Raw genomic sequence first — 22,790 nt, 5'->3', positions numbered from 1 at the left:
TTTGAATTTTTTTCTCTTTATTTTATCATGAAGACATCCCATCTATGTGGATCAGCTGTCGCCAATTTTTTACTAAAAAATAATGTAGTTGTGTGAGCCAGTCACAGATTGTGCTAGTGTATAAAACTCTATTTTGTACCTTATTTTTTTTACTGACATAGTTGCTGGGTCACAACAGTTGCTATAGCTCATAATAAGTCATTACATTTGTTTGACTTGGTAAAAACCATCATGTAATCGGCAGAAATCAGTAATTTAGATCAGCGCAATCTGTAGGTGGCTCACATCAACTAATACAAATGTTATTAAAAATCTGGCTACAACTTTAACATGGGGATGGAATGTCTAATGTACTAGCATCAGAGCCCGTTGTGGTTAAATACAACGGCCTCTAGTAAAATAATGGTTGTGAAATCCATACACCACTTTACTCACTAACATTTATGGTACAGATTAAGCACACAACATTAGAATCGCATACTTAACATAATGAACTCACTTTAAACACAAATGCAAATTGTTAACAACAACATTTAATCAAAAGAAAAATCAATTAAATAACAATATAACAATAAGCTGTTAAATTATTAACACATGTTTTGTATGTTTAGATTATGCATACTGGTAAACCAATTATTGCCATCTATAAAAATTATTGGTTTTTTTCCCGAGTCGGGTTAAAGGTCTTCTACCCGACCGATTTTCATAATTTTGGCCTTAATCTAAAGGTATGGACGCACCACAGATTTGCCATCAATCATCAGCATTCATTTTGACGTATATTTTGAGTTATGCAAAAAATGCGTCCCTTTACATTTTTTATGGGAGTTAAATTTGGTTTTTTTTCTATTTTGTTTGGCTCTTCTACCAGCCCGATTTTCATAATTTTTGTCTTAAAATAAAGCTATGCAAGCACATATTTGTCATCAATCATCGTTATTAATTTATCTAATGTATTACTTAACAAAAAAATATAAATTTGGTTTTTTTGGATTTTTTACTTCAATTAAAGATGTATTCCAGCAGTTCTAGTTACATCCTACTAATATTATAAATGAGAAAGTTTGGATGTATGGATGTATGGATGGATGTATGGATGTATGGATGTATGTTTGTGACAAGTGAACGCGAAAAATACTGTTCGGATTGGGCTGAAATTTGGCATGATGATAGCTCACATTCCCGATTAACATATAGGCATATTCTTATTTCGAAAATCCTTTCGGGCTCCGCCCCAGTGGCTCTGGAGTTTCCCATGTTAACCTTATGAGAAATGAAATTAATGAATCTTAACAGCTGTTTCAATTAAACAAGTTGGTTCTGTTCTGTGATGTTCAATAGCATTAAAGTTACAAAAATTACCAACAGGGTGCAGCACTATTATTTCTTTTACATTTATGACAACAGCTAATTTGCAACCAAAAGGTGAGTGAGCGTAGCGAACGAACTTCAACCTGGAGGCGAGTTAGCGTAGCGAACGAGCTAACCTGAAGGCAAGTGAGCGCAGCGAACGAGCTCCAACCTAAAGGTGAGTGAGCGTAGCGAACGAGCTCCAACCTAAAGGTGAGTGAGCGTAGCGAACAAACTTCAACCAGGACGTGATTGAGCCATGCGAACGAGATAATCTTGAAAATTAAGAAGTTAAACGGGGCAAAGCCCGCGGGTTACAGCTAGTTAACTTATATGTTTTGGTCTTGTTACATATGTTTTATTTTCATTTTATTTCTAACATGTGTTCAAATTATTATTTTGTTTACTTGTTGAATTGTTTATGTTTACTTACAGATTGTGATTTAATAAAAACTTACTTTCTATTTTCTTATACAAAATGTGAACTTTTATTAGTAAAATTAGTGGAATCAACATTGGCGACGAGTAAAATGGTAAGTAGAAAAGAATTTGACCTATATCTAAAGAAAAGGAAACTACTAGAACTACGCTTGAACAAACTCAAGGATGATTTACGTACATGTGAACATTCTCAAGATACATGATGCACTTACTACTCAGATAAACTTTTAGCAATATGGACTGAAATTGAAGTTACACAGTCAAATATTGAACTTCACACAGATTCAGTAGAAAGTGAATTAGAAATTCGATGGCAGTTAGAAGAAATATATAGAGGGATACGAATATTCCTTGAAGCAGAAAAGAAAAAGTACATTACACATGCAGCAATGTCTGCTTCTGCAACATCTCAAAATGTATCTAATATTCCTTTCCAGCCGTGTACACCAGAGGAAAGTTTTCAAAACTTTACTCGACGCTTTGAAAACTACACAAAATTACAAGGAAACTTAAGTCCAAAAGTCAAAGTGGATTTATTTTTACACGCAATCACCCCACAAATACATGAACAGCTATACAATCTTTGCATACCAGATGACCCACATAACAAGCCATATGAGGAATTGATTCACATGTTCACATTCAACATGGCTCAACTAGAACCAAAACCCAGTATTTGGGCTCGTCAGCACAAATTTACAACACGTATCCAATTATGTAATGAATCTGTAAAAGCTTACGCTAATGCTCAACTAAAGACAAATAAAAATCAAGAGGAAGTACACCAAGTATCGAGCAAGAACAAACAACCAGATAGTAAGTCAAGTAAACAACTCTCTGAGTATCATTCTCGTTTGGAGAAACTGAGGAACAAATGCTATAGATGTGGTGATGATTCACATAGAGCACATCAATGTAAGTTCAAAAATGCAGAATGCAACTCTTGTAAACGTTTTGGTCACTTAGCAAGGGTATGTCTAAGGAAACCAAACAAAGAAGTAAAACCATCAGATGAAATCGCAGAAAATACAAGCGATGACACTCATGAAATTTACCAACTTAATTCAAAATCAAATGACAAGTTTATGCTCGAGGTAAAAGACAATCGACGCTCGACTCATGACAATGGAATTAGATACAGGAGCGGCTCTTAGCATTGTATCATATGATACATTTAGGCTTTTAAACTCTCCAAAAAGGATTTTTAAGACAAATGTTCAACTCAAGACATACACTGGGGAAATAATCAATCCAAGAGGAGTTGTTTTTGTAAATGTTCAGTATTTAAAGATCAAAGTTTTGTTGGAAAACTGTACATTGTTAACAAGTGTGTAGACTCTATATTCGGAAGAGAATGGCTAAGAGACATTCGACTTGATGCAGCTGACATACATTCATTGAATTCGAGTGAAGAAAACGAAAACATTCAAGAACTAGATGATTTGATGATTCGATACGAAGAAATTTTCAAAGAAGGCATTGGGAAAATACCAAACGAAAAGGGTAATTTTAACCCTCGAGCTGGCATGCGCCCGATATCGGGCGATTTACGCCGCGGCCGAAACGGCAGCGCCCGATATCGGGCGTAACGGAAATCGCCGATTTTTTCACGAAAATGAAAAAAAAATCACTTAATATAGTATTTATTCGGTTCAGAAATGAATAATCTGTCAATTGATGTGCATTTCAACTATTTATACGCCTTTGGGAAAACTTAAAACTCTATGAAAATAAAGCATCAGCTGACGACATTGTCATGGTGACTCAATCGCTTATTACCAGCGTCTGTTGTTTATTTTGTGTTGTGTTTGGTTAGTTTCGGTTGAAATTTTTTTTTTAGTTCACTGATTTGTGTTATATTACGGAATAATATATGCATATACATATAAAAAGTTTCCGCTTAGTAAATATACTAAAAAATCTTTTTTGTGAATTAAAATTTCATATCTAAAATTTGTATAATAATATTCCTTGTTTTTTGCTGAAAAAAATTATATATAATATAATGTGTTTTCTGGGTTATTTATATATTTTTTAAAGTGTTTTAAAAAATGGTTGCGCGGCGCCTAAAAAACCCTTGCCACTACAGAGTAAAATGACTGCCAGCTCTAGGGTTAATGTCAAAGACGAAACCCAGCCAATTAACATCAAACCGAGACACATGCCAATATGCATTACAAGAAAAAGTAGAGAAGGAACTTGAAAGACTGGAGACTGTGGGTATAATCACACGTGTCGATAGAGGTGTGCGGATAGTGAAATTTCATTTCGGATTGGATATTTTCGGATTCGGATAGTTCGGCGCGGTTAATAATAAGCTGCATATGCATTTTTAACCTATAAAACACTGTAAAGCTGTGTAAATAAACTTAAATGACGATTTTGAATCATAGAATTTCAAATTAGCCACGTCCACAGTTTTTTCTCTCTTGAAAATCACAATTCACAACATCTATTTTCAAAAGTTGGTTGCTTGAATTAGTACACTAGAAGCCAAAATCTTCACACAACACTTAGCAGGACTGATGTCAAAACGTTTGGGCTTGTTTACTTGAGGTTATGTTTTATGTTGTTTCCTGGTTCTCACAAGACAAGGAGTTCTATCTCAAGTTTTTTTTTCACATTGTATTTCCTTACGTTTTTGGAACGGATTATTGGCCTAAAGTGGCATTCTGCGGGTTTGCCAAGTTTAGAAAACATCACTAATGCACTAAGCTGGGCTCTAGATTTGATGTTGTGGCAAGTTAATTAGGGCAATTAGGCTTTATAACTCTGTAAAAGGTATGTATCCCTGAATTTATAAATTTCATTCTACACTTATTCACTGCCAAACATAATTCAGTAGAACCTTGATGAACCGAGAATTACACTAGCCTACATAACTTCATTACCCCAAGTAAAATACCAAGATAATTTTTAAAATTGTATTTGAATGAATGAATGAATGAATTATTTCATTATTCCAACAAAGTATATACAGAACTCGCCTTTGGCTCGCTGGGGGCTCCGCCCCCAGGCCCCCTAGCTGTTAGTCGTCATTAGTAGATTAGAGTCTAGCCCCAGTCCCCCATTGTGGAGGATTTAATATTGGGGGGGGTGTTGTAAATACGATAGGAGGATAAAACCCTAAGTAAACCAGAGTAAATACAAAATAATAATAATAATTGCAAAAAGAATTTAATTAGATTCGGAAAAGTAGTGAAAATCGTAAAAAAAAATTGATTAAAATATACCAAATATTAATAGTAGGGCATTTTTTAAAGTTGAAGGTGTGCGATTTCCGAAAAACGCTTAAGAGTGTTTTGTAGAAAGTTTAATTCCCTTTCGTGAAGATTCTTTTAAATCTATTCTAGCTTTTACCGTTTTCGAGCTATATCCCATTGAAAAAAAACGTGTTTTGTCGTTTTCAGAGGTCCGCCATATTGGATTTTTGGGGGGTTAAAATGTGAAAATGGGACTTTTGCAATATTAACCGTTAATGTAAGATCCCATAATACAATACTACCAAGTTTCAAGTCTCTAGCACCTTTCTAAACGGTTCAGATGAGCATACCAAAGACGGCAACTTTCAGTGTTTTATCGTTTTTAGATGTCCACCATTTTGGATTTTTGGGGAGGTTAAAAATTTAAAATGTGATTTTTGCAAATTTCGCCCTTAGCTTATCATCCCATACTACAATACTACAAAATACAAGTCTCTAGTACGTTTCTAAACGATTCGGATGACCATAACAAAGTCATTAAATTTCAATGTTATCTTCCATAAGAATAACATGGGGCTCGTAAAAACTTTTGACATTAAAATTAAGTTTTTGGGGTCAAGGAGTAAAGTTACGAAAACTCATGTCATAAGTAAAATTTAAAGTAAAAGAAGGAGAATACAAGGCAATAATAATACAAGGCAAAAAAAAATGATTTAAGTATGAAAAAATAGTGAAAACCGGTAAAAAAATTGAAAGACATTTACAAAATTTTGAAAGTAGGGCGTTTTTCGAAGCCGAAGGAGTGCGATTTTCGGAAAACGCCTAAGAGGGTTTTGTAGACAATTTAATTCCTGTTTATGCTTTCAAATCTTTTCTAGCTCTTACTGTTTTCGAGCTATATCCGTTTGAAAAAAACGTGTTTTATCGTTTTCAGAGGTCCGCCATTTTGGGTTTTTGGCGGGGTTAAAATTTTAAAATCGGAATTTTGCAAATTTCACCGTTATATAAGATCCCCTACTACATTATTACCAAGTTTCAAGTCTCTAGCACGTTTAAAAGTGGTTCAGATGAGCATACCAAAGTAGGCATTTTTCAATGTTATTATCCATAAGAATAACATGGGGCTTGTAAAAGTGGTAAAAAACCTTTAAATTTTGTTATTAAACCTAAGTTTTGGGGGTTAAGGAGTAAAGATAAAAAAAACATTAAATGAGTAAAATTTAAAGTAAATTAAGGAGAATACAGAGCATTAATAATTTCTGCAAAAAAGAATGATTTAAATATGAAAAAATAGCGAAAACCGGAAAACTTTTGAAAGAAATTTACTAAATTTTGAAAGTAGGGCGTATTTTGAAGCTTAAGGAGTGCGATTTTTGGAAAACGCCGAAGAGGGTTTTGTAGAAAATTTAATTTGCGTTCGCAAGATTCTTTCAAATCTATTCTAGCTCTTACCGTTTTCGAGCTATAGCCCTTTAAAAAACGTGTTTTGTTGTTTTCAGAGGTCCGCCATTTTGGATTTTTCGGTGGGTTAAAATTGCAATGCAATTTTCAATGTTATTCCCCATAAGAATAACATGGGGGAAACCCTTAATTTTGGGGGGGGGGGTTAAAATTTGAAAATGCGACTTTTTGGATTTTCCCGGGGGTTTGGGCCCAAGAACTACAAGTTTGCGAAATTTCAACTCCCTAGCACATCTAGAAGAGCCACGCTGTTGTAATAAAAACATAAAAAAATCGTTTACTTTTATTATAAACGTTATTATTATTGCCACTTGTACAGTTCCTGCAAGAGGGGTTATGGGGGGTGGGTGACATAAACAACGACTTCCAACTTGGTTGTAACTAAAAAAAACTACCGTTTCACAACATTAAACCTACACAAATTAAAATATCTAGAACGACGAGAAACAGTTTTACATTAGATTTGAGTTTTTTAAGGGGATGTTGTAGGTTTGGGGGTGTATAAGATGAGATTGGCCTCTTTTAGCGAATTTCCCATATAGGGAATAAGCTATTACCGTAGTACTCATGGTAAGACCTGGACGCGGGACCGATTTTTTTTTTCGTTTTGAGGTCCCTAGAGGCCAAAAACACCATCCTTTCAAATTCATATATATATATATATATTTATATATTTATATATTTATATATTTATATATATATATATATATGTGTCCGTCAGCACGATAACTCGAGCAAAAATGATCCGATTTGGATGAAATTTGGTACAAATGTGTAAACGTACGTTTATTCGAACGAGTTCGCGATCCAGCATGATCGGACCATGGGAACGGGGGTTTACGGGGGGTTTTATGGGGTAAAAATAGGTTTTTCCTATTTTTTACCCAAAAAACATAAAATTTAGCAATTTCTTTCCAAACCATTTTGTAGAGCTTAAAAAAACAAATAATTTAGTATATTGAAGCGTTATTATGTGCCTAATAGTTACGGAGAAAATTCCAAAAAATTGTAAATTTAAAATTCCCATGTTATTCTTATGGGGAATAAGTAAACTGTTGTAGTTTGCTTGTTTGTGAACATATTTTGATCAAATTTGGAAAATGTTTTTATTTTTCACTACCTATTCACATTTTACAAACAAAAAAAAGTTTTACCCTCCTTGATGCAGCAAACCTAAGTACTTGTTAAACTAATTCTATTTAAATCAAGAATAAATGTTATATTTTTAAGTAGACATTTCAGTGTAAATCCAATCAGTCAAATGGAAATTCGCTTAGTCTGCAGGTTTGCTGCGGCGGGGGTATTTTATTTTTCAAATGACTTACGACCATGAATAACTTACTAATTTTTACTTGAAATGCCATTTTATTCTTCGCATGCTAATTCTCTATTTGATTAACATGGGGGATATTTTAAACCATAAGGGGGTTTAATATGAGAAAATAACGATTTTCATAATATTTAAGGTAATTTGGACCGAATACCAAGACCGCTAAAAATTGCAATGTTCTAGCGCTAATATGAGTGTGTAAGTAGGCTTATTCCTAAATTCAAAGGACATAACTATCGAAATGGGGTTTTTTGAGGGGGTTGGAGTATAGATAGGTAAAAGGCGCCATAGAACAAAATTTACACCATAAAATTTTGTATACAAAGCATTTGTTTGTTTATATATAATCTTGCGTTTATATAATTTTTAATTTACGAGAATCTTCAAAATCGGGATTTTTGATTTTAACTAAAATTATCCCCTTAATTTTGAGGGTTAATTAGGGTGAGTGAAAATTCCGAAATCGGTTAAGGATGAACTTTAGGCATATTTAAAAACAAGTAATAGGTCAAACATACCCAAAACGGATTTTAACCTACTCCAGGGCAGCCAACCCCCCAAAAAACAAGGAGAAATGGCAAAATTTCAAGTTTAAGCATGAATTTGGGGGTGAAGGAGTGAAGATGGAAAAAATTTTAAATTACAAAGTTGTAGATCGTCAAAAGTAAAGATGCGTAGGTGCTATCCGTTTCTTGATCAGACCTACGGTTGAGCCGCGACGGTTGTTTAAACAAAAAAAACATGATGAAAAATTCCAAAATTTGTGTTTAGAGCGAAATATTGGGGGGAAGGGGTGGAGATAGTAAGAAACTTTATGTTATAAAATTGTAGCTCGTTTAATTCTTAATACTGTAAGTGTGCTCCGTTTTTTGATTAGACAAATGGTTTAAGCACAATAAACGTTTTAAAAAAACGCCTTTTTCGCACTTTTCAAAAATCCGCCATTTTGAATTTTTTTAGGGGGGTTAAAATTTTAAAATGTGACTTTTGGCAATTTTCTTGGTGGTTTAAGAACAATACCTAAAATCGTGCCAAGTTTCAACCCCGTAGCTATTCTAGAAGTGGGTAAACATTAGTATACCTGATCAGTGAGTCAGTGAGTGAGTTACACATCGGGCTGTATAGTTAATTAGATATGTACACAAATATTTAAAGGAAGAAAAAAAACATAAGTGAATTTAAGAATAAAATAAAATTAATAACCTTTGCATTACATCTATGTTTAAAAAAAAAAAGCATACGTGTTTATAAGGAATAAGCCGACATGGGCAGCGAGCCTGTGCGTCGACTGTAGTTGTGTCCAAAACATAAAGATTAATAATCAAATGCAAAAAATAAATAAATGACATGTGATATGATGTGGTGAAAATATGATGTAAATGGAGTTACAAGAAACAAAAAATTGTGAGATGAATAGCTATGTGAAAAAAATATTAGGTGGCATAACTAAGTTTAAATAAAAATAAATGAAATGTAATGGTGACAGGAATTCTACGGCTTTCAAAGTGTGTCTAGAGGAGGTGGGGCGGGCGGCGGAGAACGAGTCAGGGTACAATGGTCAGGTCGCATGTCGTGTCAGGAGCGTCTGTGTCTGTAATCAGCTGTGATGATAAGCTCAGCCTCGTCCCTGCCTAGACCAAGTAACCACTCATTGACACGGCCTTTAAATATGTTTAAAGTGGGAGAGTGAAAGAGATTAACACTTTGAAAATAGTTTTGTAAGTTACGAAATAGGACGTGTGCAATATAAAATGAGTTGGTCGATGAAAAGGATTTGTACAGTTGTAGTGATGTAATTCCAATTCGGGTAGAATATCTAGTATTATGTGTATGGGAAATTATAGAGAAAATGTTGGTATAATTTTTAAAAATATGACTTAAAACATTTTTTATGAAAAGTTGTCTGATCGTTAAAACTGACACGTCCTTAAAGAGAGTGTCAGATGGGTAACGCCTGCACTTCCCAAAACCAATTTTTAATATTAACTTTTGTGTTATGTTTAATGGCTCTAAAATACTTTTAGAACAACCCCCCCCCCCCCCCCAGCTTATGATTCCGAAGGATAAAAGTGATTGAACAAAAGCATAGTACATTAATTTCATTTCACTTTCATTTAGAATCTGATTCAGCTAGCATAAATATATTTTCTAATTTTACTGTTTAAATATTGAATATGGCTAGACCACTTAAGACGGTAATCAAAGACCACTCCTAAATATTTGAATGACTCTACTTTTTCAATAGATTCGCATGTACAGTTGGCGTCGAGGTAATCACCACAGCTGCGAATGACGAGATTTTCTAGATTATAATCAGATTTTAAACTTAAAGAAATTGGCATAAACTTAGTTTTTGAAGAATTTAAAGAGAGTATATTCTGGTTTAACCATAACTTGGTTTCCATTAGGTCGTGCAAAGCTTTGTTTCGGGACTCAAGCCAAGTTTTGCCGCTGTTCAAAATTAAAGTGTCATCAGCAAATAAGAAAAGCTTACCAAAAATATTAAGTATTGAAATATTATTTATATATATTAAAAATAAAACAGGCCCAAGTGTACTGCCTTGAACCACTCCATAGTTAACATATTCAATATTACTGTTGGTGTTAAGTATTGATACAAGTTGAGATCTTTGAGACAGATAACTTTTAAACCATTGAAGTGCGTTACCCCTTCAATTATTATTTATTAATTATTATTATTTATTAATTTATTAATTATTAGTTATTTGAATAGTATAATCTCAGTTTGTTAAAAATGGATTGTATATTCAACAATTATTGCAGTCCATTATATTGTTATGAAGTATGGTCCCAAATTATTGTTTTTGATTTTCAAACATCACAGTTCATTTGAAAAAATTAAAGTTAAAACGTAAATTTATTTATATCTTGGATATGGAATTTAGTTTTAGATATATTTACTCAATTCTAATTACGTTATTCTATTTGTTATGACCTAAGAACCTTCAGTGAAATACCATAGCTTTCATTTGAATTATTGATTACTAAGATCTGACGTACATAAAGCACACTGCTAAATCAAGAACAACTTAATTTTTTTTTTTATTGAGTTATTTATCATTGATTTATAGTCAAATGGTCTTGCTTGCAACCTCAACAGCAACTGTCAGACTTTGACGGGTTTCACCTAGTAAATCTTTAAAAAATCAAACTTTCATTGCTATTTGCAAATCCACACTAATTAGGCTTTCCAATGACCTATTAATTAATAAAATCGGTTCAGTAGAACAATGGTAGAACTGTAGATTTAATTGTACAAAGTTAAACAAAAAAATCTTTAGTTCAGTATTTTCTCACCATTATAAATTTGGAGGTTGCTTAACGTTTTTGCAAATAAATTTAAAACGAGGTGTTAGCCCGTCCTACGTACGGGAGTAGTCAGTTAAAACTGTGTATACTGTAAATCAGAACAGCTAGCTTACACGTATAAAGACAAATTTTATAGCAGCCTACAGTAGAAAGAGTAATTATCAATTGAGAAAGTGTTTAGGCCTAGTCAACGATATCACCTTCCATTTCTATCGCATACCTGCCTCTGCCATAATCAATATCAACACAATACAATTACTCATACCATACACAATTTCCAGTAGGTCTGAATATAAACTCCCTAAAATAAAACTAAAACATCCAATAAAATTCACAGTACACATAATTATAACGTTGGTGTCCTGACATCATTAAACGAATCGTCCACACATATCCTTTATATCAATTTCACTGCATCAATTGCTAAATAAATAAGTGTAAACAAAGAAAAGTAAAAACAACAACATTAAGTTTGTTTTGGTAAACAGCTGAGTCAAAAATAAAATAATATTCATTTGAACAAAAGAACTGGTCACATGTTAAAGGAATTTAAAACGTAAAACACGCTAGTAAAGCTAGTGACGTAATTAATTGTCTATGTTTATTATCCATCCCGTTATCAGTTCTAATATCCTTATTAATTAAACCACCCTCATTGAATCAATGTACACCCTAATTCCCCATATTCATTTATTTAAACTATAAAATATTCAGCGCCTCCAAAGGTAACCACAACTAAACACACGCCAAACAACTTTTTAGATTTCATAAAAGGATGGTTAGTCTAATTGCAGTATCCTAGGTCAATGATGACGTTGTGCTCAATCTATGTCATTCATATCTGTATATCTTTGGATAAAACCCGTCTGGGTTGTGGTGGTAATTTAAAATTGTATTCCTAAAGATTCTTGATCTCCTTCTTAATGACATCAATAATTCCGGGCCTAATCCAAACAAAGTTTAATCATTCAAAAACATTGATTGTAAACAAACCAAGACGAATTAAAACGTGTAAAATTGGATTTTCCTACCCTTTCCTAAAAAAGTTTAGCAGTATAATAATTTGCATATCCTTTTTTTAACACTCGTGTACAGAGCCTCGACTTGTATACATCGATGGTGTTACCTTTCTCGGTGGTCTACTAATCTTACTTATTTCCTAAAAATCAATGACAAATCAGAGTAAAAAAAATAACCTCATAGTTCTACAGAGCATTTTTATATTTAACCAGCTGTTAGTTAAAAGAAAATTATATTGCACTAAAACAAACCGAAGATTACAAAGATTATTTAAAAAATCCTTTGAACATCCTAGTATTATACCTATGTATATTTAAATAATCTTTCACCCTCTTATCGAAGGATTGAACGTATTAATGATTAGCATTACACATAGTATAAATAAGTCAACTCTTAGTATGTCTTTTAATTTTATCCAAATGCTGAATTTATGACACAAAAGCTGAATGTTTACAGCTGTTGAGTTAAACAAATTATTTTATGCCAAAAGCTAGTTTAGAATCTTAGCGTCGGCTGCTAGACTTTAAAAAAATTAAAACTTAATTTCTAAAAAACTGGGACCCTAAACTAAAATTATGGCTTCGACATTCCCTAGTTCTCAAAATTATCTTTCTTTCAACACAAAAATCATGAAAATCCGTCGAGTGGTTGATTCAGAATCGTGAAATAAAAAAACACTATTTCGTTTTAATATTATAGATTGTGAGGAAGTCGACCAAAGTGGAAGGTGATATTCTGATACAGAATAAAATTTCCTACAACTTACTATTATGTATTTCTGGAAAATACTCAATAAAGGCAGGCTAAAGCTGGCTACAAATATAAACTTGGAAATATAAACTTGAAAAAAAGGTGTTATAAATGTAATATTGTTTATTTTTATTGTTTCACCTCAAATATGTAATAAAATCAAACTTTCATAATTATTTGCAAATCTACATAAATTAGGCTTTCCAACATTAAGTAATAAAATCGGTCCAGTAGAAGTCTAGATTTAGTTGTACTAAGTTAAACAAAAATATATCTAATTTGGTATTTTCTCACCACAATTAATTTGGAGATTAGTTAGATTATTGCCAATAACTTTTAAATGAATGGGAAATCGACCAAAGTTGATGTGATATTCTGAAAGAGAATAAAATTTACTACAAATAACTAGGTGTAGTAATCCTTACAGAAAGATTGGTAAAATTAAAATTATCAGTATTAAGAATCAATTTTTCAGATGTCTGTATGGAGATTCTATAAATTTTGCTATCGACATATCACTATTGTTAAGAAGTTATTGATAAATTGCAGGCTTAAGAATTAGTTTTTACTTTTCGGATTATTTAATCAGTAATATATAAAAATTGCATACTTGTGTCAAGCAATATTACAAAAATAATATTATAAATTTTGTTTCTTTTACTGAGAATGCTTTTTCCGATAACTAAAATAGCAAACTATTTTAGCGCTTAAACAGCATTGCGGGAGTTGGCTTAAAAACATGTTGGAAAGTTTAGTACTGAAAAGTACGACCTGAACTACCTGGAATTACTCATGAATTTTTTTCTGGTTGGCCTAGTGGACACCATGACTAATCACCGGAGAACTATGTTTAGATTGTGAAACGTGTTTGTCTCAACCTAAGGAACAATTTATATCAAATGTTTCAAAGTGTTCCGGGACACCCTGTATAGTAACAGGATTTCTTACACAAATTTTGTCTCAACCTAAGGAACAATTTATATCAAATGTTTCAAAGTGTTCCGGGACACCCTGTATAGTAACAGGATTTCTTACACAAATTTTGTTATTTCATTCCAAAAAGTTCTTCCCTTGAATAGCCCTAATACCTCGAGTGTTCTGTTGCAGATGTGGAGCTCGTCTTCACCAGTTGCTAGAGAAGCTATGTGAGGAGCGCGGCCTACAGCTGTGTGAGGAGGACAGAGCCCCCGTCACAAAAAAACCCCGCCTCTCTGTGTAGACCTCACCCATTTCTCTGCAGACTTATAATATTTTCAACACAGCCAACTTTTGTGCTTTTTGTTGAATACTATATTTTAGCAAGAATTCAATTTTTAAAATTGTAAAGAACGGTGTGATCTGTTTGATCCAACTCAAGCCTAGGTTTTTAAATGCCAAAATAATGGTTTTTATTGATTATTCCATAAAAAATGTATTCTAGTTAATTCGGTATTCAACTTTAATATTTGTCTACATTACACCAAACAAGAGTTGGAAAATTCAATGCATACCTATTGTAAATCTACCCTTTCCAGCTATTTTCTGGTACTTTGGATATATTATTTACGCCTTATGTTTTAAGTTATACTGTATCACTATTTAGTAGGTTTTTTTAATTAGTATATAATATAGGTATAAATAACGAGTATTAACACTATCTTTTTTAAAAATTCCCTTGTATATATATTTTAATCCTTAATTAGATAGTTTATTTATTGCATACAATTCCATTTATAAATGGACTTTTATATTGTTGATAATATATGTTATTTAAAGTCAAGTTTGTCTGTGTTAATCTAGTAATAAACATTGATTTTGTTTTATTGACAAAATTTATGATCACAGTGAGTGCTTCTAAGATATTAGTGAAAAATTACATGCTGAAAGTTTTAAGGAATCTAAAGTTAAAAATTATGAACAGATTTTTAGTTATAACATTTCACAAAACGAAAATTGGCTTCCTTGAGTAACTTTTTGTACTGTACACATAAGGGAGTTAGACGCCACGTTGAGCGCGCGTTAGCAAGATGTAAAACCGTACCCATGACAGCGCTAGATACGGCATTAGTTGAACCAGTTTACTACTCTAGTGTAAACAACTAGCTCTTTTATGGAGCTAGAAGAGTATGTCTTTGGTTGTTATATCATAGATACAAGTCAAGGCTAAGAAAGATGCAATAATTCATGTTGTAAAACTCATTCAATTTTCTAAGCAGAATTTAATTAATAGAGGTTTCTGAATATTGGAGCCACTGTCCAATAATAATATAGAACAAAATTTTAAATTTAGCAGGTAGCAATGTCAAAATAATTTCATTTTTTATCACAAACTCTCTTTTTAAAACTTCATTTCTGTAATCTGGACACTCCATGTCCCAGATACATCTTCTCTTTTTGACTTATCAATAAACAATTCTGTGTCAAACGCTTCCGCATCCATTTATACACATTACACAAACAGATTACAAAACACAATACCCCCGCCGCAGTAAACCTGCAGACTAAGCGAATTTCCATTTACCGGGCTGGATTTCTACTAAAATATTCCCATAAAATTGTCAGATTTATTTTCTATTTAAATAAAATTAACTTTAATGAGTACAGGTTTGCTGTTAGAGGGAAGGTATTGAGGTGTTTTTTTTATATGTTGATAGCTTAGAATACAATAAACAAAATTTACAAAATTGATAAAAATATATCTATAAACAAGCAAACTACAAAAGTTTTTTATTCTCCATAAGAAACATATGGGAATTTTAAATTAAAATTTTTTTTTTATTATCTCCATACCCGTTAGGCATACAACAACGCTTCAACAATAAAAATTATCTCTTTTTTAAGCTCTACAAAATAGTTTGGAAAGAAATTGTGAAATGTTGTGTTTTTAGGGTCAAAAATGGGAAAACCCAATTTTTACCCTATAGAACCTCCCATAAACCTCTGTTCCCATAGTCCTGCCCATAGATCATGCTGGTTCGCAAACTCCTTCAATTAAACGTAAGTTTACTCATTTAAACAAAATTTCATCAAAATCGGATAATTTTTTCTTGAGTTATCGCGCTAACGGACACACATATATATATATGTGAATTTGAATAGAGGGTGTTTTTGGCCTCTGGGGACCTCAAAACAAAAAAATAAATCGGTCTCGGGTCTAGGTCGAACCATGAGACCTACGGTAATAGCTAATTCCCTATATGGGAATTTTGCTAAAAATTACTTCACCTCGGACCTAGCCTAAAGCACGCACTCGACTAACCACACATGACTTCAAAGCTCAGTTTAGTAACTCAAAGTGGGAAAATAACAAGCGTTGTGTTTTGGCGAGTTGGTTCAAAGTGCCAGGTATTTCCTTGGTACTTTTGATAACACGCGTTTGACAAATGTGGTCCACGTCTACCACCCTCATGTGTTATGAGCGCTTTCTAAGTAAGATTATCAATGTTTTGATATGAATTTATAAAATCTAATTATGTTTTTCGCTCAAACTTTTGAAACATTGACTTGTGATTCAAGAGGGATAACATTGATGAAAAAAATGGCTTGATAATTTTTCTATTACTATTCAGAGCTCAATAATAGCAGATATCAGCCAAAAGCTTTATTCAAAAAGCCAACAACCATATTCTTGGATGGTTTGCTGTTTTCATTTATATTTTAACTAGGCCTACATTTTTTTATTAGATTTACTCTTTTGTAGTATATTTTTTTGCTACTCGATTTTCTTGTTTACGATTTAATTTATGGTGTTAAATACTGATAAGAGAAAATAATTAAAAACATTTTGGCAATTTTTAAATCAAGAAAGTTTTGTCACTAAATTATTTGTATAAATGTTATACCAAAATGAATGTGTCTAACTTAAAATAAATTTATTTTTTTGCAATTTCGATGTTTTATTACTTTGATCTAAATTTAATGTCCATGAAGTAATAACATTGTTACTGGACCAAGATGCCACTTGTCATTGAGCTATCTAAAAACAAGACCAGGCTTTGGACCATTCCCTAACAACAACAAAACATTAGCGCTAATGGTGTAGATACACGAAAAAGTGACAACTATTAATATATAGATTTCATTTTGTTGCATGGGCAAAATTTGAATATATTTTTCAATGTTATCTTTTTGTAAAGAATGAATTGATAGTTTTTAAATCTACGTACCAAAACCATCAGATTCAACAAGGTTTGTAAATTTGTCCATAGAGTTGTTAGTTTTCTTCTTATCTTATAATTCTTTTTTTAGAAGTCTAAGCTAAAATGTCAACAAATTCACTATTCCTGGACCTTGACAGATTTATTTTTTATTTCAAGCAGATAAAGTTAAGTACAAAGTAGGTGGGGACTTTCTCAACAATTAATGCCTTGACTGATATGAATTCCAGTTTGTAATAGCTTTACTGAATTTGGGATTTTTATTATGCCATATATTGAGAGTCTAGGGAGCTTACATCTCACCACATCAATATACTGCTATCAATCGGGTGTTTTTGTGGAAGAAACATAATAATGAGTTTCAGCTTTATATATATTTTTTTAAATATGTTCTGGACTATCTTGAGAACGATCTGAAGACCCGTTTCAGGGCTTGACAGAAACTAATTAACATTAACATTTGACATAACTAATTAACATTTGATTCATATTAGAAGTCCATATAGCATTCCTCCCATGAAAGTATCATGCCACATTCTCACTTTTCATTCTAGATAATGTGTCAGAAGACTTAAAAAAAATGTGTCAATATGCCAGTAAATATTTTTTTTTCACTATGTTATTTTTTATTGTTCCTTCATTTTCTTCTGCACGAAATGCAACATTTTTATGTTAAAAAGTTTATCTAATAAAATAGTCATTTTATGTGTTGTTGTATCTGTCCTTTTACATCCTGTAGTCAATAAAAAGTGTATTGTGTTGACTAAAATTGTCGTCCCTATGTTGTACAAAAAATTTCCTGCTGTATGACTCTAGTCAACTCTAGTAGTTATGTTTATCTTATGACTATCCAAATGTAAGGTGAATGTGGGACATGTGATATTCTAACGGACTTGCTCACCACAACAACGAGTTTTAGAAAACCAAAACTAGCCTAAAACCATTTAAATAAATGTAAATTATTATTATATCAATTATTTAAGATGGGGATGCCACTATGTGCGTATTTTAACCCAAATATGAGTGTAGGATGAGTGGCGCGATCTTGTAGTCTTGTTAGTGAATAGACCGACGTATTCCTTAGACAGCTGTTAATTAATAGCCCATACAGCTAATGGCAACTAAGGGACCTACAGTTTATAGTGGAATCCGAACCACATTTTTCCTTGTAATTAACAAATTGGTCTAATTATCAGGATAATACTGCGGATAGTCATAGTACTCACTAGTGCGGACGTTAATCCACACCAGGGAGCATCGCATCCGCAGTGCATGCCTATAAATATCCACAATTCGTGACCTCCTAGTAGCTGGATTACAGGACGATGCCACCCGTCCCAGTCTATTGAGTTGTAACAATGAATACAAACCCTTTAAGAAGCGCAATGCCTTTGTAAAAAATTCAGTCTGGAAATATTTGAATTTTGGATAGTTCCCGTGGCGGCCGCTAGGTAGACTCGTGAGCGCGCGGCCAAGTCAGCTGACTGAGTGAGACAAAGAATTAGCATAGAGAGAGAGAAAGATAAAGTAGCGCAGCCGCCACACGAGGGATCCTAATGGCGACTGTGAGTAGCTTATTTCGGCGGCAAAATTCCAGTCTGATTCCAGTCTGATTTTATTATTCTCCATAAGCATTTTGCTTCTAAAGGGTTTGTTTTCATCGGTTGTAAGGTTACTCAGAGTGAGAAAAACTACTTCAATAAACCAGATTTTTTGGCCTTTTTCATTTATTTACTAGCGTTACCCAGCGTGCCATGCTGTGTCTAACAGCAATTATTTTAAATGTTAATCTGTTGTTTACAATAAATAATAAAGTATATCATGCCAAAAAATAATAAAATAGAACAAAAATGGAGTATTTTATTTTAATTTAATGCCAGTGGATAAACAATGTTTTTGTTTTTTCATTAGATGTATAAATATATTAGTGATGTACGGATCCAAGAAAATTATCTTTAAAAATTAGGATCCGGATCCAGATATGTACTTTATAAGAACAGGTTAAAAAAACGTACAGAAATACAATTTAAATCATACTGGTTAAAACTAAATTGGTAGTGTTTAAAGGTTGATGTAATAATATATAGAATCCTGCAAGTGTCGCACAGCGTTGGGGTACGTGAATTAAGCAATTTGAGAGGTATGCTTTAGCTGCAGACATTACCAATGATGTAAGGAAAACTGCACTACTACTTAATCTAGCTGGCGAGGACGTGGCTTACATTTTTGACAGCTTAGCACAACCTAATGAAATAACATACAAAAATGTGATAAAATTATTAACTGACTATTTCGCTCCTACCAAAAATGTCCTTTTTGAAATATTTAATTTTAGGAAGTGTTGTCAAGCAGAAGCAGAATCGTTTAGCTCTTACTATTCTCAGCTAAGAACATTAGCTGTGAACTGTGAATCAAATACTTGGATAGGGAATTAATTATGCAAATTTTGATTGGATGTAGGAGTGATGAGTTAAGAAATAAAATCTTGAAAGAACCTACTATTAAACTTCAGGATGTTGTTATTGCAGCTAAGTCAAATGAACTATTTCAAACTCAAAGTAAGGAACTTACTTTTAGTAGCTCATGATTTGCTAACGCACATAAAATTGACCATTCAAACAGGAAATTAGCATTGAACAACAGTCCAGCTCACTCTGATACGCCTAATGTTTGTCTTGGTTGTGGACTAAGACATTTTAGAAGGGATTGTCCCCATCTTCAGACTACTTGTAATATTTGCAAGAAAATCGGGCATCTAGCACGAGTTTGTAAAGGAGGGAGACCACGCCCCAAAGAATATTTCAACCAAAAACACGGATCAAAGGGACAATGGGCTCATGAAGTTTTGTCAAAAGAAACCAATTGTGAACAAGAAGAAACGTTTCCACCTCAATCAAGTAACGAAACAACTCAGTACGTCCAGGAAGTTAATTGCTCTAAAGTTCCGGAACGGTGTACAACTGTCAACATTAATAATCACAAAGTTCTAATGGAAGTTGATACTGGTGCAGGTGTTTCTATCATAGGAGGGGAACTATGGAATAAAATTTCTCATAAAAACTGTAAACTGCAACCTTCTCCCTGGAAACTCAAGGATTACAGTGGTAAACCTGTAAGTGTTTTAGGTCAGACTAATGTTTACGTGAAATACGGTAAGTTCAATGGATTCCTTCCGTTAGTCATAACTGAAGGCAATAGAAATAGTTTATTGGGGTGTAACTGGCTAAAATGTCTAAATATTGAAGTAAACGGGGTACTTTCACTCAACTGCCATGAATCTGATGTTCTAAGTAAAGCCCAGCTGGATGTTCAACATCTGAAAAGTGAATTTTCTGATGTATTTTCAAATTCTTTATGTTATAAAGGGCCTCCAATTGAGCTGAAAATTGACCAGAATTATAACCTAATTCACTTAAGAGCGTGCGCGCCCTTTACCTTATGCATTGCAGGCCCCAGTAGAAGAAGAGCTGAATAAGTTAGTTAATCAGGGAGTGTTAGAACCTGTTCAGGTATCGGATTGGGACACGCCAATAGTTGTTTCAGTAAAAAGCAATGGTAAAATACGTATTTGCGGTAATTATAAGGCAATGTTAAACAAAGCTATCCAAGATCACATAGTGTTAGTGAGTCGGTAATGCATACCAGACTTCCGTTGTGGGGACTTTGGGCCCAAGGCAGCGATGTCGTGGGTTCGGATCCTGGTCACTGTCAATACATTTTATCAGTACAGTTCACCTTTGTACTGTACCAGCTCACTCCTTGCTTTGCTGTTAACGATCCACGCACGGGCAGTTAGTCTATGTGGACGGGCAAATGCAAGGTTAAAAGAGGCTGCCAACCTCTTTTTTTTTAAAAATACCCCCGCCGCAGCAAACCTGCCGACTAAGCGAATTTCCATTTGTCTGAATTGATTTTCAGTTAAATATATTTTATAACATTAGGTTTAACGAGTACCTAGGTTTGCTGCTACAAGGAAACTAATAAAGTGTGTTTTTGAGTAAAATATTGATAGCTTAGTACAAAATAAATAAATTTGCCAAGTTTGATCAAAATATATCCTTAAACAAGCAAACTACAACATTTGACAATATTCTCCATAAGAATAACATGGGAATTTTAAATTTACAATTTTTTTAATTTTCTCCGTTACTAATAATCGAACAAAAATACTTTTATATACTAAATTATTTGTTTTTTTAAGCTCTTTAAAAAGGTCTAAAGAGAAATCGGGAAATTTTGTGTTTTGAGGGTCAAAAGTGAGAAAAACCTATTTTTACCCCATAAAACCCCCCGTAAAGCCCCGTTCCCATGGTCCGATCGTGCTGGTTCGCGAACTCATTCAAGTTTATTCCGCTTTACACCTTTAAACCAAATTTCATCAAAATCGGACAAAAATTACTCAAGTTATCGATCGCGTTCACGGACGTATATCTAATATATAAAATTCTCGTGTCACAGTGTTTGTCTGCAAACTCCTCCGGAACGACTTCACCGATCGTTATGAAATTTGGTGTGTGAATTCTGTAGGTATGCGAATCGGACGTAAACTATTTCCCGTTTCGAAATTCTTAAAAGGGCTCCGCCCCAGTGGCTCTGGAGTTTCCCATGTTAACCTTATGAGAAATGGAATTAATGAATCTTAACAGCTGTTTCAATTAAACAAGTTGGTTCTGTTCTATGATGTTCAATAGCATTAAAGTTACAAGGATTACCAACAGGGTGCAGCACTATTATTTCTTTTACATTTATGACAACAGCTAATTTGCAACCAAAAGGTGAGTGAGCGTAGCGAACGAACTTCAACCTGGAGGCGAGTTAGCGTAGCGAACGAGCTAACCTGAAGGCAAGTGAGCGCAGCGAACGAGCTCCAACCTAAAGGTGAGTGAGCGTAGCGAACGAGCTCCAACCCAAAGGTGAGTGAGCGTAGCGAACGAACTTTATCCTGGAGGCGAGTTAGCGTAGCGAACGAGCTAACCTGAAGGCAAGTGAGCGCAGCGAACGAGCTCCAACCTAAAGGTGAGTGAGCGTAGCGAACGAGCTACAACCCAAAGGTGAGTGAGCGTAGCGAACGAACTTCAACCAGGACGTGATTGAGCGATGCGAACGAGATCATCTTGAAAATTAAACGTAACGGTACTTTCTTTCCATCGGTCTGTCTTAGGGGAAACCTATAACTTAGGCGATACGAAGTTCGCCGGGTCAGCTAGTATATATATATATATATATATATATATATAAGTCTATATATATATACATATATAAAAATTTGAACGAATGGTGTTTTTGGCCTCTGGGGACATCAAAATGAAAAAGTAAATCGGTCCCGGGTCTAGGTCTTACCGTGCCACCTACGGTAATAGCTACTTCCCTATAGGGAAATTCGCTAATAGCTACTTCCCTATAGGGAAATTCGCTAAAAAAGATCATCTGTACCCTATTCCACCAATCTCTCAGCTCTTAGCCAAATTAAACCAAGGGAAATATTTTGCTAAGTTAGATTTAGCCCAAGCTTATCAACAATTGGTTGTTGACGAGGAGTCGGCGCTAGCTCAGACACTAATCATACGCAAGGGTGCTTTTAAACCAAAAAGACTACAATTCGGTATTAGTTCAGCTCCATCTATATTTCAACATTTTATTGAGGTTTTGCTTTTGGGCTTAGACAGTGCAATCCCTTACTTTGATGATATCCTATACTCTAATATGAGCAATGTTTGCTTGTATGTATGCTTGCTTGCACAAAGATCTCAAAAACGGCTCCGACGATTT

At 33.6% G+C, this 22,790-nt stretch overlaps 1 protein-coding gene across 1 annotated transcript in view; it reads left to right on the top strand.

The window, feature by feature from the left end:
* Positions 1-17,714, top strand: part of LOC128983124 (bromodomain adjacent to zinc finger domain protein 1A) — a 218,572-nt gene extending 200,858 nt beyond the window's left edge. The window contains exon 25 of the mRNA XM_054402292.1: positions 13,993-17,714. Coding sequence (XP_054258267.1) covers positions 13,993-14,104 — 112 coding nt within the window. The 3' untranslated portion in view covers positions 14,105-17,714. The remainder of the gene's footprint in view (positions 1-13,992) is intronic.
* The last annotated feature ends 5,076 nt before the right edge of the window (positions 17,715-22,790 follow it).

Source organism: Macrosteles quadrilineatus, unplaced genomic scaffold, assembly GCF_028750875.1.
Source record: "Macrosteles quadrilineatus isolate MER2022 unplaced genomic scaffold, UCM_ALF_1.0 Scaffold_1__1_contigs__length_201487025, whole genome shotgun sequence".
NCBI lineage: Eukaryota > Metazoa > Arthropoda > Insecta > Hemiptera > Cicadellidae > Macrosteles > Macrosteles quadrilineatus.
The sequence above is the reverse complement of the archived record's forward strand: the minus strand, read 5'-3'. Positions and strand labels throughout refer to the sequence as shown.